This window comes from Antrostomus carolinensis, unplaced genomic scaffold (genome assembly GCF_000700745.2).
Source record: "Antrostomus carolinensis isolate BGI_N321 unplaced genomic scaffold, ASM70074v2 scaffold15302, whole genome shotgun sequence".
NCBI classification, from domain to species: Eukaryota; Metazoa; Chordata; class Aves; order Caprimulgiformes; family Caprimulgidae; genus Antrostomus; species Antrostomus carolinensis.
Genome location: NW_010297803.1, coordinates 33921 through 53063, shown reverse-complemented (window position 1 = coordinate 53063; position 19143 = coordinate 33921). Strand labels below are relative to the sequence as shown.

Here is a 19143-nt window from a genome sequence, read left to right as displayed (position 1 = left end):
GCAACTTCAGCAGAATTAAATACAGATTCATGCCCCTGACTTATGATTATTTTTAAATTAGCTTTGTTATAAAACCAGTGGATTTTATTTCAAAACCAGTGAAGCTTGATGTTTTTTTTTCCCCCCAGTTAATTTCCCCTAGAGATTGTCACAATCCCTCTTTTTTTGGCATGCTAACCCATAAACCTTACTCACAGCTATGTTGGGTTGTTTGGTTTTTTTTTGGATCCAAAATAGCTTAAAATAGAGACCACAATATATATATATTTTAACTGTGGCATTCACAGCAACCCAAGCAATCAAACACTTTCAGCTGTGGTACTGGTGGAGTGATAAGAAGGCTCATGTCAACATCAAGAGTTTTAATTTGTAGGATGTGTGATGGCCACGGCGTGAAGCACAGCGACGGGCGGGCTCCGCAGGTGAAGATAACAGGCCATGCCAGCCTGCTGGGTGTGTGGGACAGAATCAGCAAGAAAAAAGAACAGAAATCAAACAACTTACAGGAAAGCTCCTGAAGGGCCAAGTACTTTTCTCCAAATTAAATGCGTTAGCGAGACACCTCATTTATTTTTGTATTAAAGTTGACTTCTGGACATTAAAAATGCATTAAGATGGACATTTTTTAATTCTATTATCTCCATTAGTTTCCCTCAGGATTCAACAGAACGTTATTGTCTGAAGATTAATACTGATAATAATTTCAGATAAAGCTGTATTTCTGTAATAGCAACAATCAATAAAGAAATAACACAAAGGTCAAATAAAAACTCAATATAGTACAAAGGGAATGATCTGATAACGTTTCAGATGTAAGTCATTGGTGTATGAATATTCTCACAGAAAGATCAAAAGAAAAGCCAGCTTCTGCAAGGTTCTATTACTAGCTTCTCTGCACATTAAAAATAGAACAAATTCCCCTTGCTTCCCTTTGGTTTCCTTTTACCTTTGCTTTCTTTTTAGGAACGAATTAGTACAAAAACAAGTGACATTAGCATTGCCAGTAGACATAATGCTTCAGAAATGTGAAAAATAATAAAGGTTCACCCAGGTAAATATCAGTGATGGGATCAAGTATTACCCCATTGACCTCTCTTTCCATAACACATCCTATATAATTGCCAGGGTGATGAATTTTCTCATTTTGGTGCAAACAAAACCATTGGTCAAATAGGAGGTACACAACTTTGTTTTCAAAAAGACCCACTCTAGGAAACTTAAGAGACCACAGAGCATCCAAGCAACATTTTCTTAGGTAACTGCTTCTTTATCAGACCTGTATCCAGCTAAACATTGGAGTAGGCAGTTATCTACCAGCTACTAATACCTGACTTCCTAAAGCAGAGCATCAAAGCACAGGGGAGAGGCTGGGCATTCAGGCAGGACATGGGATTGCCCAGGGCAGTGGTGGAGTCCCCATCCCTGGAGGGATTGAAGAGTCGTGTAGACACAGTGCTGAGGGACATGGGTTAGTTGGGGACTTGTCAGTGTTAGGTTAATGATTGGACTTGATGATCTTGAAGGTCTTTTCCAATCTTGGCAATTCTGTGTGTGTGTGTGACATCACAAACCAAGCAGGAGCTCCCAGCTCATGGCTCCCAAGGAGTTACAAACCCAACATCCCACCCTGAAGAGACCCTGACCAGATGATCAGCAGCATCTTGTCTCCCCGTGCAGCAGCATTTCCAGCAGCTGCTACATTCCTTCCAACACTCACAAACCTCCAGTTTGTCGTCTTCTTTCCCAGTCTGGCACTGCATCTTGAGAAGCTGCCAAATTCCTGATCATCTTAAAACTCAGCATGCGTGTCATTACATTGCTGGACTGGGGCAAAGGTCAGCTCTATAGTAAATTGATTTAGTCAGCCCAGTCCTGATCACTAACACAGACACAGAGCATCAGTTTAATTACACAGATGCAAGTCCTGCCAGTGTCCTTTTACAAGATCCCATTGCAACAGAATTTTAAACATATTCTCAGGGGTTTGATTGCAAATTCTGAAAAAGGTCATTGGAAGAAAAACTAATTTGAATGACTCCAACAATTTTGTTCTAGGTGTCTGCAGATGCCTTTTACAATGTGTTTTTTACTAATTGTATGGGGTTTTTAATTACAGACATAGTGACTTTAACTGTTACAACTAAGGATTTTAACAACTCCAAGCCATTTCACTGCAATTACATAACGCCTTCTTAAAAGGGCCTCCAACAATTAAGAACACTTATTTTTCTTTGCCTATAATTAAAAACTCCAAACATTAGGAAAAATAAAAGTGTGGGCTTTTTTTGGTTTGTGTTTGTTTTCTTTTCACATACCTTGTGTCCCAGCCACGTTCCATGGTGACCCTCAACTGGAAGGCGCTCTGCATCCCCAGTTAGGTCAGTCAGGGCATCCTGGAAGAAAAGCAGGTGCCATGCTTCAGGTAAATCAAAAGCTACGTGTGAGTCAGGAAGGTCTCAGACTCTCCTGAAAGCCTGACAGGGTGGCCAAAGGTACACGAGGCCACTGCACAGTGCACTTACTTTTGGAGACAGAGTTCCTCGGATACTAATGACCACCTTTTTCTTCTCATGGTCCACAGCCACGTAGAAAGGTGTTTCATAAACCTGGAAAAGATCCAGTTCTGTTAACAGTCAGGTGAGACATTCCTGTTTAATTATTCTCCTGCTTGAGGGGAAAAGGAGGCAGAGCAGCCTGACAGGTTATGCCTTACAGGTAAGCACTCCTCCGAACGATCTGATTTTTGGCAGTAACAAATATTTCTGTCTAAGTGGCAAAATTTCTTGATGGAGAGATGGGATGGGAAGTTCTAAGGTCAGAAAAAGGATTATGTTTCTTTCGTTGTACCACTACACTTGGAAGCATGTAAATCCCATTAGGAAAGGCCTTAGGAGGATGCCCCAGATACGAAGGGGGTTGGAGATTCTCCTTACTGCATCGTGGCATGATGTGTAAACAATGTCCACCGAGGTCATATTCTCATCCAAGAAGTGGCGGCGGATGGCAATGGCATTGCAGCCACAGCAGTTATCCTCTTCAATGGTGACACTGGGTGCGTAGCGGGGACGTGAAGGACAGAGACAGCAACACCTGCAGAAGGAAAAAACAGCTTTGAGGAAAAGAGGAAGGTGGAAGAGAGTGGGTGGAAGAGACTGGCTTTAGAGTGGAATGCCTACAGGTAAGAGAAGGACAGACCCTGCATGCCACGCTGGCCTCAACTTAACAGCAGTGATTTCCTTGACTCGTAGGAGCACAAAACAGCACACAACTCGTGTTTCAGCATCAAAAAGGGGCACGGGGATCAGATGCAGTTTTGCTTCTGAGCACCAGAGAGAGCTACAGTGCAAGCAGTCCCCAAGGAATCAATGCACGGTGGGGTTGGGATCTCTCCTCGAAGGTATGATACTGTGCTTCCCAGCACAGTCCTACATTGCTTCAACACAAAAAGCAGTTAGCATTTACTGAGATCTAGATCTATTTAGAACAAAAAAGACAGGTCTAGAATCGTTCCAGAAGCTCAGATTTATTTTTTCCCCCCTCTTCTTTGCCTTTTGAGACACTTCACAAATAAAAGTATTCAAAAGTTCAGCTCAGAAGTTGCCTCTATAAATGCAAAAAAAGCTCAACCCCCAAGAGAATCTGATGACAGCATTATAGCAGCTGAAAGCAAACATTTCAAACAACACAATCCTGAAGGGAACCACAGCATTGCTACCGTGAGGTGAGCTCTCTAGAACATGGCAGAAAAACAACTAGTCAGAGAGAACACAGCACAAACTCTGGTCAATGCTTTAACAAAGACCCAAATGTCAACCCCCTGCATATCTGGGCTTGCTGATAAATCTGATTTCTGAGCTCCAGGATGGCTATTTTGACTCAGTGTGAAAGCAATCTTGTGCCAGATGAGTTCTTTCTGCTGGCTGTTCAAACTGCACAGGACTGGTATGATTCTTAGTGCACCAGAGAGGATAGAGCAGAGGACAGTCTGGTTTATTGAACAAGAGAAGCAGGTAAGCAACTGTAAGGAAGAGACTGAGGTGAATGATATTGGAGTGTGAAGGCACAGAGATACTCAGAGATGGAAAGAAAAAGCATGAGAAGGAAAAAGAGGAAAAAAGCAGAAAAGGAGGAAGAATAAATAGAAGGATGATGAAAGAGCAGACTGATGAAAGAAAGGAGAATCCTAAATCTGGGAGAAACAGAAAGGAAAAGGGAAGAAGAGAAAGTGAGAGAGTGATAGACAAGAATGGCCACTCACGAGCAGGATCTGGCCAGGCGACAGAGTCCACATGTGGGCTTCCTCATCAGGTATATGGGCCAGCCATAGGCAGCCAGGGCAAACAGCATGTAGTAACACACCTCTTTGTACCGCTGCATCTCTTGCTGAAAGAGACAAGAGACTCATCTAAAGGCCTTATTCTCTTTTAGACAGAGAGTTTTACTACTGTTTCCCTTTTTTCCATCATGGTTAGACACGTGCACTCTTCTTTCTGAGCATCAACACCACCAGAACAGCACTGTCAGCATTTCCAGGTGACTGCAGGAGAGCAAGCTGGTTATGCTGGGCAAGATCCACCCCCTCACAAGAACAGCTCATCACAGCTATGCCTATTTTCCTGAGTGGAAAAAAAAACCCCTAAAAGTTAGGTCTAGAGAAATTCTCCTCTGTGTATCAAACACTCTGCTGCAAAGGAAGGCCATCCCCTGTGGGTTTTGCCCCACTCTACCCTAGCTGAGGAAAGCAAACTGGTTTAAGTCCCAAGAAGATAAGCTCTCTCTAAATAGAAAGGTTATCTTCTTGGGACTTAAACCAGTTTATTTTTTACTGTTTTCACATAGTGACAGGCCATAAGATGTCCAGATAGGACCACAAAGCCAGTCTGGGGCCACATGCCTCAGTGCTGTCTTCTATAAACTCTGCTGACATCTCTCCTCACACATCTATTCAGAAGGAGAGGCAGGCTGAGCATGAGCAGGATGTTAGAATTAAACACAAGACAGTACAGCACAGCCCCAGGCAAGTTCATCACAGAATCACTTGATCCAAAATGCTGGGATTGGGTCAGTCTTGCCTCTCTTGCAGCAGAATTGTCTAATCAAGGGGGATGAAAACAGTTTGTCCAATGAAGGGCTGCAATAGCAGCACGCCAGGAAAAAAGCCAAGCTTAATTCCCACAGAACAGAGCAGACTGCAGCCGTTTCCCTCCTGAGAACTGCTGAAAATCAGCCCCAGGGAGGAAGGCTCCATCTCACTCCAGGCAGCTCCCTGCCCTTTTCAAGATGGAGCCCTGCTGATGGTACTTCCATATGGAGCTCTGCATAACCCTCCTGGATCCAGCACTCAACATGTACCTCTGGCTTTGGAGAAACCTCACATTGCCTTCCCCAAATCCGAGTGGGAATACTACCACATCCCACAGAGCAGAGGACAGACAGGTAACGCTTTAAAAGTGATGCAAAGACAAAACACCCCCAGAGAGCAAGCGTTGTTATATTGTTGTACTACTCCCAAATTTCTTTGATTATTCCAGAAAGGAATAAGAGAATCCACTAAGAAAAAGAAAACAGGCTACATGGGGAAGCACGGTGAGTTTGCAAGATCACAGTCCAGTGACTTACCGCGTTTTTCAGATCCAGATACTTTGTGTTCCTGGTCACTGGCATCCCAGACAGAAAAGCTAAAATGTCATTGTTTGCCTGTAAGTCACAAACATACATAAAAAAAATCTTCTCTGTGACAGCAAGACAAAATCCACACCCAAGAAACAGAAATCACTATGTAACCTGGGACAAGATACTTTCCAGTATCCCAACCAGTCTCCTCAAGTGATTCCAACTCTGCTCTTCTTAATTCTGCCTCATCTGATCACCACTGTCTGAACCCCACCTCTGAGGAAAAAAGACAACCCACAAAATTTTCTACTGGGTTGACAATCTACAAATCTCAATGCTAGGAACAGCTTGAGAATTTAGGATTTTTCCTTTAAGTTCCTCCTGCAGTTTTACCCAGATGCTGGAGTCTTCTCCACATCACTGTAGAAGAGGAGTAATCTTCTCATTAACTTCCAAGTACCCATCACCTCCTTCAAGACAGTTACCCATTTGAAGTCAAGAGCTAAATCTGTATGTATCACCTGCCCAGAAAAGCTGACAGGTTTCACAAGCTTGACTCAGTGTCAGTTGGACCCTTTGGGAGTCTCAGAAAAAGCTGCTACAGAAGTTAGGATATTTATTTTACAGCTCAGTGACTGGCAATAGCCCATCACACAAGAGAAACAAGGTGGGCAGAGTCATGCAGCTCTCACACCATGAGTCACAAGAGCAGTAGGTAAGTCAGAGGCCAAGCGAGATGCCCACCACCTCCGGTGCACTGCCATGGTTCCTCTCCACCCACCTCATCCAGCACAGCATTGCGCTTTGCCCGCTGCCGTTGGCGCAGAAGAACCAGGCCTGCGATGATGTCAGATGGGACGATGTCAAGGTCTCGGAAAAACTCAGCAAAAAGGTAGGCGATTTCAGAGTAGGCGTCCTGCAAAATTCCAGGGAAAGAAGAGTTTAAGAGGAGGAGGAGTTTGGGTGTGAGGAGCCTCAAAACAGGACACAAAATAAAAACCAATGTAGCAGCAATGGCCTCGTTTCTGTAGCTCTCTCCAAAACATCCAGGAGATTCCTTCAGGGAACACCATATCTGGTCTAATCATATTGATATCTCTTATTTATTTCACATAGTCACACTCAGAGGTCTCAGCTGAGATTGAATTTGTACTATGCTGGGTGTTTGTGTGGGCAAGCAGATCACCTCAACATCAAAACAGACAAGGCAGACACAAAGGGAGAGAAAGGAAACGTTTTCATCTCTACATTGTAAATAAGACAGAGGAAGTAAGATGAGAACCAAGCAAATACCAATCCAGTGTCATCTCACAGTCATCCTTTCTCCTCAAAAGCAATTTCATTTGAACAAAAGCTATTCAGAGGAAAAAAAAAACCCACTGATTTTGTCTTATTTAACAGCCTCTTCAATCCTGTAACTCTGTCCTGGGATCGTTTTGCACGTACTTAACCCAGACCTCACCATCCCAGGCACATCACAGCTTTTGAATCCTATCACTGCACAGTCTCTGTAGCTGCTCATCGTTCACCATCACCCTCTTTGCTATGGGATTTCAAGGAATTAATCACAACAAGCAGGTGTTACATGTAGCAGCTCTTGGTACTGAAGGAGCTAACCAAGTTACCAGGCTTTTCCAGGTTTATCTTGGACAACATCCAAGCAAAAGGGCCTGAAAAGGAAAATTATCTGAGTCATTAAATGCTGAGTTCCCAGAAGAGAAGGTGACCAAACCCAAAAAAGGAAGACATCACAGGAGGAACAGAAGTGGAAGTGACCTGAGAGGGTCAAGCAAAGGCTCTGAAGCACAGTGACAAATATTTTAAGGACACGTGTTATTTCCCCTTTTGCTCTTTACTACAAAAAACCCCAAGACTTAAAGTGAGAATGGTCTGGGAGGTTGGAGATGGACTGGACTGTGAGACAAAGCTGATCTGCCCATCACTCAGACCAGCAAGCTTAGAGACAAGAGTGACCCAGAGGCTGGATCAACAAAAAGTGGGACTGAGCAAGTGCTGTAGCACACCAATGGTCAGTATTTTGACTCCTGCCATCGCTAAACCTTTCCTAACAAGGTCTGTCAGAGCCTAACCCTGACCTTTTAGCCGGTATTTTCACAGCATCCTGCACTCAGCCCCTCCAGCCATGCGACTGCAGACTTGTCAGCAGAAAGCCAGAGAGCTCTGCACTTGAAGGGTGGTCTTCAGGACAGGATCTCTCCATCCCTCTTCTTTGACAGGCAAGAAAGTAAATCCCTTCTCTCCCTAGCAGTCTTGCAGCAAGTGACCTACATTCTTTTATCTCTGACAAACTCCTGGAGCGCAAGATTACTTTCTATCATTTTTCACTTGCCTACAAAAGCAAGTTAAATTACCATTAAGAATGGAGCTTCAGGGGCCAACTGTGCAGGTTTCCATGCCAGCTGTGCCTTTGAAGAGCAAAGGGACTGGCATTAACCTCTCCCACATTACAACTGCAGTATCCTTGAAGTACTGACCCCATAAATCTCAGCACAGTTCCTATAAGCACACAAGAAATGCAAACAGCCTCCAAGTAAAATATGATGAACACTCATTAACCCAAAGTGACAGTGACATCCCTTAATACTCTGACCAAAGTAAAAGGTTGTAATGGAAGTTCAATCTGTATGTTCTGTTCTGAAGGAAGAGTTTTGGCTGGAGCACCTGATATTATATTGTAGGATTGATTGTAGTGTTCTGGGCTGGCAGAGCCAGTGGAGACTTAGCAATTCAGATTTCACTCCAGACCCAAAACAACAGATTCTTGCCCCAATGCCATGGCCACTCTGTAGAACTATTTTCCAGCCCAGAGGATGATGATGATCCTCTGCTAGAACATTTTTTTTCCATGAAGAATGGGAGAGACAGCAATGAATTCATTTCTGATCCATTACATATGCATTCATTCCACATGCTGTCATGCCAGGACACACAAAGTCAGAGTTTGTTTCTGCAAAGAAAAGAGCCTGGAAATTGCTGAAGCCAAATGTAAAATGGAAATTCAATAGCACAAGGAATTTGAAGATTCCAGTATCTGCTTTTATCTTGAACTGAAAAAAAAATAAAATAGAAACAGTCACTGCAGAATAAAAACTTTGTAAAAAAAAAAGCTCAACACAAAGTGAAATATTTTTCATTCCTGAATAAAATAGAGTTGTTCAGAAACCAGATGCCTGTCAGGGTTCTCCAGCCAGGCTGCAGCACCCAACCTGCACCCTCAGGACAAGCATCTCTGGATACCTGGGCAAGGTGACCTGGTTGTGCTGTTGGGGTGAGGGAAGGTGCCTCTGCTCTGGTTGCACAGGCAAGTGGAGGAGCAGAAGATAACCCCCAAGGAAATGCTGCTGTTGGAGCTGCCACGACTGTGGTGGTTTCACTCTGAAAACCAGGACAATGACACAAAGCTGGTTTCATTTCAGTTTTCCAGATGCATTTTCCTCAGCAGCTCTAGCAGATGATCTGTGAGAGCTGGCAGTCCTGGGCTGTGACTTCTCAGCAGGGCAGCAGGTTGGGGCTGGGACGTTCCCTGGGAAGTTGGTGGCATTTCATCCAGTCCCTCAGGATCATGTCACTGGGAGGGTCAGAATGCCAGTGCATGTTGCTGGATTTGTGCAAGAAGAGCTGTGACAATCCCTGCAGTTGTCCACGCTCTGGAACCTGTACCTTGTGTGTAACTACCCAGCACTTACCAACACACCCTTTTAATCTCATTCATACTGGTTGCCATCTGTGATGAGCACATGGTCAGGTAGCCTTCACCTGACTCTCCATTATTCCTACACAGCTCTTCATTCATCTGATGGCACCTTTCCCTTTTGAGGTTAAAATCCCAGTCTCATTTCTCTTCCTATACAAGTTCATATCCTCTCCGATATCCTCCTTTTTCTGCTGCATCTTTTAGGAGACCAAACACCAGGCTATATTTAGTGAGGACATCACTGATGTGGTCGGTCCCTTGGTGTTTTCCCTGTCATTTTCTATGCCCTTCTACTGAAAATAAAGGTTTTTTTCTGATTTTTTTGGCCACTACTGTGCACTGATGTCTTTGTTGAAGTGTCCTTGATAACTCCTAGCTCTTTTCCTGAAAGGCTGTAACTAATTCAGAGCCCAGAGTATGCAAGTAAGTCAAACTGTTTCTTCAGATGTGCACGCATCACCTTGCCTTTCTTTATGCCTTTTTCTTCTATCTTTGATAAAAATTCCTTGGCTCTGCTTAGTCTTTCAAGAGTTCTCAAATACTCCTAATTCTGACCAACTTAAATATTATGAATCATCAGAAAAATTTTCCACCTTAGTACTCACCTTTCCAGCAGGTTCTCAGGAGTCCTGTTGAACATCACACCCTAAGGCACAAACCTGATCCAACTACTTCCAATAATAGTGGACTGATAACTTTTGGGGAAGCAGCATCAAGCCCCTCACTGTTCCCTGATGGATAGGTAAGAGCAAAGGAAAATCCCAACTGTAGCATATAAAAACCTTCAAACCAATGATCTTCATGCAAATCCATGGATTGAGGAGTAGTTTCTGACTGTTAGTAATGCAGAAATATTGTTTGGTTGATTCTGACAGGTTTACATGTTCCCATTTTCCAAGAGGTCTCTCTCCTCCTTAAGTGTATGGGATTGATGCAAAAACAGGAGAAACTCTCTAAGCAAATTGGTTGATAAAGGGAAATTGAAGCTGACCACAAAGTGCTGTCAAATGTTGAATCTAAACTTAGCAAAAATATGTATTTCTTCCACTGATAGCCTCATTTAAAATTATTACCCCAGTTCACTGCAACAGCGAGGTAAAGAACAACTTCAGGAGAAGAGTTTAGACTGACAACATTGTTTTTAAGTGCTAACTTGACCTTCAGAGAGAGTCCTGTAATATTCATTCAGGAGAAGAGTTTAGACTGACAACATTGTTTTTAAGTGCTAAAATTCGAAACCAGAGGGTTAAGATTATGCATTTTGAAAAGACAACTGCCCTATCCAGCGATGCTACATCTGCATCTAGAAGGAAACATCAGCTCTTCTTTCTGCATGGAACACGCAGGTACCCTCCTGCAGAAATCCAAGTGCTCATCGGGCTACTTGGACTGAAAGGAAGGAAAAGGAACCAGCACACAGCAAAATTTCAAGCCTGAGTTCAGAATTTCCAGTCCTGGCATTAACTACTGTCAAGATTCACTGGACTTCTTGTGCCCCCTGATCTCCAAGACCACTCACAGTGAATTGAGACACACATAGAATCATGGAATGGTTTGGATTGGAAGGTACCTTAAAGCTCATCCAGTCCCAACCCCCCTGCCAGCAGCAGGGACACCTTCCACTAGACCAGGTTGCTCAAAGCCTCATCCAACCTGGCCTTCAACACTTCCAGGGAGGGGACATCCACAGCTTCCTTGGGCAACCTGTTCCAGTGTCTCACCACCCTCACAGTGAAAAACTTCTTCCTAATATCTCATCTAAACCTCCCCTCTTTCAGCTTAAACCCATTTCCCCTTGTTTTGTCATTAACTGCCCTTATGAAAAGTCCTTCCCCCGCTTTCTTGTAGCCCCATTCAGGTATTGGAAGGCTGCTCATCCAGGCTTGACAGCAGGAACCCCACACTGCTACCCTCTGCCAAGTCCCACGTACCATCAGCCATCCACACAGCTTGCTCTCTGCCAGGAGATATTTGGTACCTACCGACTGAGAGTCTTTTGTCCGTGTGCAGCAAAGAAAAACTTTGAGTCTCCGTGTCCAGCTGCTAGCTTGCCCTTCTTCCAGCCGGTGTCTAGAAATGAAGGGTAGAGTATGCACGTGAGGACAGGCAGGAGAATGGGACTGTAAGCAAATAGGACTGTAGGATCCAACACAAAGTCACACAAGCCTATGCTATCACTGGTAGAATGCACGCTAAACCATAGTCTTATATTTATCCTGCTCTAGCAGAGATGAGGAGACCACATATAGATTAGCAAATCAGCTCATTCTATAGGATAGGAAGGTCAATAATCCAGCTGTTCTGGCCAGGACCAAGCCTCTGTATTTATCTACATGGTGTCCTGCCTGAACAGGATGGCCATAAGGAAGCTACTGTTGTCCTATGGTATCTGCTGGAGCAGGATGTCCCAAAGCACCTAGCAGATGGAAGGAGGGTCTACTGGTACCTTGGCAGCTTCAGCATGTGCTAGGGTGTACTACCACTCAGGAGGAAAACTCTACCTCGAGGTGAGGGCGTGGGAATGGTACAAAAGACCCTGAGCACTTGGTATGAGAGGAGCTGTGTAATTTTTTTCCAATAAACAGTCTATTTGGAAAAATATATTTATTAAATGTAATACAGTCTCAGAACTGAAACAATTTGCACTCTTTATTCGAGTGTGGTGCATAACGGGAATCAAGAAAAGGAAAGCAAGCTAAAGGTTCTCTTTTAATTTAGAAAAGGTTAAAAAAAAAGGCTGAATACAGAAGGTTTAGCTCAACCCACATTTGGTTTATATGACATTTCAATTTCAGCTTCCAAATTAGCTAATTGGATAACCTTATTTAAAATGAACTACAGCTGAGTTCACTCCACTGTTGGGAGCCTGTCCTAGTTACATTTTGCAGGGTGACAGTGATTTTTTCACTGTCATATCTGTAAACAGTCTTTAGATCAAGTCAGGCTTAGTGGCATTGAAGCAGGTGACTGTGATTCTGTACCAGAGCACCATACTACCTACATAAAGTCCACAGCTCCTCTAATGCAGGCTCTTTTTTTAATGTGGACACAAACTAACCCAACATAGGTCAGATGAATCAAAAATGACCACTTCTATATTCTGGCAAATGATTACATCAGGGAAAGTCCGAGCACAGAAAGTGGGTTGCACCTGGAAGAAAAAGATGCTGGTAAAGGAGTATTTGCTTTGAACAGAAGGAGCAGATCTTGAAGGGTAATCCATCAACTCATGCCTCAGCATTTTAAAACAACTATCCATGACCTCCAAGGAAGACTCCAAAAGAGGAACAGGAATACACATGTCCTAAAACAGAGCTGGCAGTGTTCAGTTTGCTCCATCAAATGCCAAAGAACTCGGGCAGCAACGCAAAGAACTTCACCGCGGGGGTTGAACAAGCAAGTGTGCTCTGAGCTATTTTTTACACCAACTTTTCCCAAATTCTTTCTTCCTAACACTGAACTTCCACATCTTTAGTACAAACTCTGAACCAAGATTCTTAGAAAAGCCTCAGCTCAATTAGCTGAGCCTTTTGTTTTGTTGTTTCACTTCCTTAGCTCGGCGAGAACAGAAAAGCCCACGCACATCACGATGCCACTGGTAAAGGAAAACCACTGCGTAACAGAGTCCAAGAGCTACAGCAGAGCACCACAAAAAGGAAGCCAGGAGTTATGGATCTCCTTCATGTGACAAAGAAATCAATTGTTTTTCATGAGGGATTTTTTTCATGGGGGATTGGACTAGATGATCTTTTGAGGTCCCTTCCAAACCCTAATATTCTGTGATTCTATGAGTTAAGACAGAGAAAATAAGGCTCAGGTTAAGTATAAGGCAAAGGTCAAATTACTGCTGTACATCAGAAGGTCTGTGTATCACTGCAGAGGGATTTCAGTAGGAATGGCTGGTCCTCAGCATCTTACAGGATCCCAATCCAGAAACAAGTAGAGAATTTCATCATATATTCTTTGGAAAGGATTGCTTGAAGCAAGTGGAGAATTTCAAAATATATTCTTTGAAAACAATTGCTTTAGTAGTGAACACACAGTAACATTTTATGTTTCCCTTTCACATTATAGCCCACAGCTTTCTTGCTTGTTAACATCTGTTAACACTCCCTTTCTAGAGTAGAAATCTGCAAACAGCAGGCACAAGCTCTCTGAAAATGTTACAGGCCTGGAGGGAAAAACCTGGCTGTGGCCCAAGGGACAAATACCTTCAGTCAATTGTCTGGGATCTCAAAACTCTTCACAGGGGAGATAAAAGTGAATCAAAACAAACCCAAAAATTAAATTCTCTGGCAAAAAAACTTTGTCATCTGTGGTACTCTGTTTCCCTTCAGAAAAAATAATGCATTGAGCCAAGCAGCTTGGATGTAGCATGGGGTACCAGATCCACAGAGTCATCCCAGCTTCTCCACCATCTCCCTGGGAATCTCCTGATGACAATGCAGCAGTCACACACTTTAGGCTACCAGGGCACGAACTCCAAATATTTATGGCTATTGTTAGCAACAGATTGGAAAGGTTAGGAAGAATGTCTTATACACTCTGCAGTTAAAAACAGGTTCCTTCAAGCAAAACTTGCTGCGTTGTCCTTAGAAAAGTGTTTTCTCCTCAAAAAGACAACCTGAAGGATCTCATTTCAAGACAATGGAAGAGCAGGTATTCAAAACACCCCTTGAAAATATATTCCCAACAAGAAATGCAAAATTTACAGAGTATTTTTTGAAAGTCTCACTTTTTTTTTTAGCATTCAAAACCTAATGCCCTCAATTCTTACAAAGCCACATTCCTTGCTGGCAGTTACATATGTCAAGACTGCACAAGAAAACAAAGCCTGTTTGTGTTGTCCTGCTACTGGAAAAAAAAAGCTTCTGAAAAATGCCTTGCTTGGTGAAAAAAAAGCTTTCATATCCCCATCTGGGTAGCTGAAAGATGCAATCAATTCTTAATTAAAAGATCTGACTGTCAACACAAAAGAAATTGCTTCTTGGCCAAGACCAAATACAAGAAACTTCAGGCCAAAAGGTCATATTTTGAAGACAAAAATAAAGGAAGAAAGGGCCTTTGGATGAAGATGCTGCCTCAACCTTAGCAAAAAATCTAAGCACTGCCTCACTGTTACCAGCGAAAACACTGCTACAGGATGGACAAACAAGCTGTTGTGGTCAGCACTGGCTCAAGGGGCTCGTAAAGATTCAGAAATCCAGTGACTAATGCACAATCCAGCCAGATACCACGTTGCTTCGCCTCCTTTGGATACAGATGCCCACACAGAGCACCTGACAGCCTGAGCCGCATTCTTCCTAAATCACCCTCACCAGCAAAGGGAAGCAACGCCTGAAGCTGAATGTTCCCTGAAGCAAGGCAGGGATAATGTCAAGAACCAAAGAAAAACCGCCAAAAGCAGGGCACTCTCCCAGAAGTCATAGAATCATAGACTGGTTTGGATTGGAAGGGACCTTAAAGATCATCCAGTCCCAACCCCCCTGCCATCAGCAGGGACACCTTCCACTAGACCAGGTTGCTCAAAGCCTCATCCAGCCTGGCCGAGAACACTTCCAGGGAGGAGCAGCCACAGCTTCTCTGGGCAACGTGGGCCAGTGTCTCACCACCCTCACAGTGAAGAACTTCTTCCTAATATCTCATCTAAACCTCCCCTCTTTCAGCTTAAACCCATTTCCCCTTGTTTTGTCATTAGTTGCCCTTATGAAAAGTCCTTCCCCAGCTTTCTTGTAGCCCCTTCAGGTACTGGGAGGTCACTATAAGATCTCCCCGGAGCCTTCTCTTTTTCAGGCTGAACAGCCCCAACTCTCTCAGCCTGTCAAATGCTGCTTTACCGGAGGTTGTACGTCCTCAGGTTGCGCTGTCTCCGTTTTGTGGCACGTAGTTTGACAAAGGTCCGACCTGTCGGGTCGAAAACGCACAGGACAGTGATGCAGACACTCAGGATGACAACCCAGTTGCACACCACCATTCCTGCAAAGAAAGAAACAGAAGTGCTCTGCTCACAAATCCTGGCAGCATCGCTTCCTGCTTTTCACCACACACGTCAGACCCAGCTCTCCATGGCTGCAGGGTAGACAAAGTTACCTCAAATACTCTCGCAGCCAGCTGCAGCAAGAGGAAATCCTCTGGAAAGGTTTCTAAAACCACAGCTAGGTTTTTTCCAGCTGTTTTAGAAGATTGTCCATGCAGAAGGTCATTTAAATATTCACTGAGTATCTAGAGGGACTGTAATATTAACATCACCCTCGTAGGCGAGTGGTTGAGATTGAAAAGGAGTTCCAGGGAAACAGTAAAACCATTTTGAACTGAAGAAGGGGAACCACATCTTACAGACACCCCAAGCCAAACCCTTCCACGGAAACGCCAATTGTTGCCTCGGTAGAGACAGCACAAACAAATGAATAGAACAACTGTTGTGAGCAATAACGTCTCAGGAAAACAAGCACCACATTTACAGCTACAATCCACTTCCAACAGTCAATCCTCACATGCATGAATGAATGAGCTCTCCAAAGGCAAGAGGATGGCTGAGCTTAACAGGAATGCACACAAACCACATTCCAAATACATACCCAAAGTGACACTCTTTGCTGTGATATCATTGCAGGAAGTGTAGTACTGCGTTAGCCAAACGATGCCCACAATAGCATACACAAACTCAATCACCAAGATAGCTGAAACAAAAGGAACACAATGGATAGTAGCAGCATCTCCCTAAGGATTAACTGCCTCTCCTCAGCTTCTGGAGAGGAAAACCAAAGATGGGTTCTTTAGCAAGACAGTTGCACAGAAAAAGTGACTGCAGGATGGGGCCTCGGTGCTTTGGAAGGTGATAGTCAAGAAAATTAACCAAAAATGTCATGTGTCCACTAACTACTCCTAAACAAGACAAGGTTCACAGGCACACAGAGCTGTCAGTGCCCTAAGCTCTATCAGAGGTGTGAATCAGATAGCCCTACCTTCCACCCACGACAGTGGAAAGACTCCCTTAGGGAACAAGAATCACCACGTACCAGTACCTATGTCTCAACCACCTCAGACAGCTGGCAATGATTCAAAGATATAAAATAAACAGACAGTGGCTCCTTGGAACAAAAAAATCTGGGAAATACTGCTCTGAAGTGTCCATCCTCACACCTTACACATTACAACATCGAAATACAGGTGAGCAATCAGGTATGGAGAGGGTAAATAGCTTGCTTAGTAATGTTTACTAAGGCTTTGGTGGAGCTGAGACTAAACCCACATCCCAGCCCAGCCCACTAACCATCCACCCTCCTTATCTACATGTTGGCACATTATCTTTCCCTACGTGGCTGACTACAGACTCTCACTATCCTGGAAAGACCAGTTCAAAGAGCCACCTAGCAAATAGTTTTCAAAAGCAGTGGGCAAGGACCCAGGGCTGGACCTGGTTCCTGATTAGCCCCATGGAACAAGCATGTACAAGATCCAGTGTAAGGACAAATCCTGACCACGTGTATTAGTTCAAGGCAGACAAGGAAGAAAAGTGGATGATTCTTGGGTAGGAAAATGGTTCTTTGGATTCTCTCTACCTCCCTTGCCCCATTTAGTCTGGTTTTAGCACAGTGTTACTCAAACTGTCAGACTCTCTGTGCTTCCCTAGGGAGACTGCAGTGTGTCTGGGAAACTGGAGAGAAAGATTTGTTTGCTATTCATGTTAACGATTCACACTTGGCACTCGAAGGCAGAAACATCTCCCAGACAGAGCTTTCAAGCAAGGTTATATGTATTTTAGTGAATTCTGCATGAAAACAATTCAGCAAAAACAGAGATGCAAAAAATATGAGATGCTTTGTTTGGAATGAGCTTGACTCTGCATCTCTAAAGGATTTTTTTTCTCTTCAAAATTTTCACTTAGGATGGAAAAATCTGATCAAGTTCCTGTACCTGGAAGACAATAGAACAGAGGAGGAAGGACGAGCTAAAAAGGAAGCCCTGAATGAGAGATCAAGGAACAGTCTCTTTTCTGATCTAGTTCTTGGTTGGTGAGTGAGATGGGAAATGTTTTTAGGAAGACAAGACAAATATGCACTCTGAGAGGATACAACCAGTGAGCAGGTGGCGAACCTATTTATCTCCTGGTGCCTGGAGGTGGAGTATCAAAGTGTAAGTTGCGGGATGGAGAGATGCATCACATGTGAGTCAAGAGGTCAAGTCTATGTCTCAAGGTAGGTGGGTGTAGACTTAAGCTTCTGTATGACAGGCAAGGACATGCACGTGCCTTGGGGTGAGAACCACCATGATTTACACAGACATATGCCTACAGCACAGGAAAATGTATGGAGAAAAGGTAAGGGAGAGGAATAGGTGCATCTCACTGTGGCAGCTCTGTGTTGGGAGACAGAAGGGGAGCATATTTTGTTAGAGGAAAAGGATGTACCTGCATCGCAATGAGGATGACAAGTTAAAGGTTTGCTAGAAAGATATTTGGGGCATTGCATGAGAGTCTTACAGCAATGACAGGGTGCAGTATATGTGATGTATTCAGATGCATATCACATACAAGTGGCCATCTGGATGTCTTTCAGAAACTGTGTGTTTGTCAGGGTGTGGGGAGAGAAGTCTTCTGCGATAGCAGATGGCAGTGTGGAGGCTGAGTCATTAGGAGGCCTCAGGCCGCTGCCTCTTACCCAGTCTGACATAGAGCACATACTGCATCGAGTCCCGGGGCTCTGTGTACAGGATACTGCCTCGCATGCTGAGCCAGATGATTGCCACCTCTGCGATCATACAACTGAGCAGGATGCCCAGGTAGCCTCTGCCGTGGTCCACCAGGTTAAGCGAGCAGGTCTCGTTGGGGTTGTACACCAGCCCAAAGAGCACCACAGAGAGGATCACAAACCTGCCAGTCACAAACCAGCTTGTTACCAGCAGTAAGCCAAAGAAAGCTGCATGTAACATCCCACACCTGCTTTCCTCACCAAGCTACTGAGGATCCTCAGTGTCCCACAGCTACTTAACAATTAATATTCATTTGTTCTGGAAATCTCCTCCCCACAAGCCATCCAGAGGCCCTGCTACCCCAGTCAGAACAATTTCATGATCTGTGTCAAGTCACATTATCCCATGGGATCTGCCACTCCAATTATTTTTTCCTGTGCCCCTGTACAGAAATACAGCCCCAAACTCCAGTGGACAACCTTGGATAGCACAGGAGGATGCAGGGAGCTCTGGTCAGGCTCCTTCTTTGAAACTAGAACTTCAAATAGAACTTATCCAAAGCACCATAAGCTGGAAATATGTTGGTGTCTGTCACAAATGCCCCAAACAAGCCTTCCAGCTGCATGTATAAGCACAGGAAGAATTACAGCTGCAAGAAACAAGAGTAGCAAGAAGATTTCATGGGAGAATTCAAACCATCATTCTGCCTGTCTCACTTACCAGGTGGTATGCAGGAGGAAGAGGAAGACGGCTGGCAAAACCAGGTCATCGCTGCCTACAGACCAGCGACGGCGAAACACAACAATCCCTGGCATGGCTAGCGGGTCTGAGGAAGTTCAACAGGCACGACACTCACCTCCTGGAAAATAAGAGAATCAAAGATGCTACTGACCCTCTTCAAGCCCCTCAGGAACACTCCATAACCCCACACCAGCAGAAGGACTGCAACCTGAGTTATCCTGTTTTACACCAAAGGTGGCAGAGCTTCTTCCTCCCAGCAGCAGAGGGCATGGCATGCTGGAGAAGGAGAGCACAGGAGAGGAACATACAGTTTAGAGTGGGAAGTCTCAGGTGAAGCAGGTGTGTAGCCCACCAAACACAACCACCACTCACCCAGCTCCACT

The 19143-nt window shown here is 44.2% G+C and overlaps 1 protein-coding gene across 1 annotated transcript in view; it reads right to left on the bottom strand.

Annotated features, from left to right (window-relative positions):
* Positions 1-18834, bottom strand: part of DAGLA (diacylglycerol lipase alpha) — a 32709-nt gene extending 13875 nt beyond the window's left edge. The window contains exons 1-11 of the mRNA XM_010162255.1: positions 18740-18834; positions 17989-18200; positions 15907-16008; positions 15166-15304; positions 11311-11398; positions 6395-6529; positions 5620-5697; positions 4259-4383; positions 2934-3090; positions 2523-2606; positions 2316-2393 (exon numbers count right to left, since the gene is read on the bottom strand). Of these exons, the coding sequence (XP_010160557.1) occupies positions 2316-2393; positions 2523-2606; positions 2934-3090; positions 4259-4383; positions 5620-5697; positions 6395-6529; positions 11311-11398; positions 15166-15304; positions 15907-16008; positions 17989-18200; positions 18740-18834 (1293 nt within the window). The remainder of the gene's footprint in view (positions 1-2315; positions 2394-2522; positions 2607-2933; positions 3091-4258; positions 4384-5619; positions 5698-6394; positions 6530-11310; positions 11399-15165; positions 15305-15906; positions 16009-17988; positions 18201-18739) is intronic.
* Between the last annotated feature and the right edge of the window lie 309 nt (positions 18835-19143).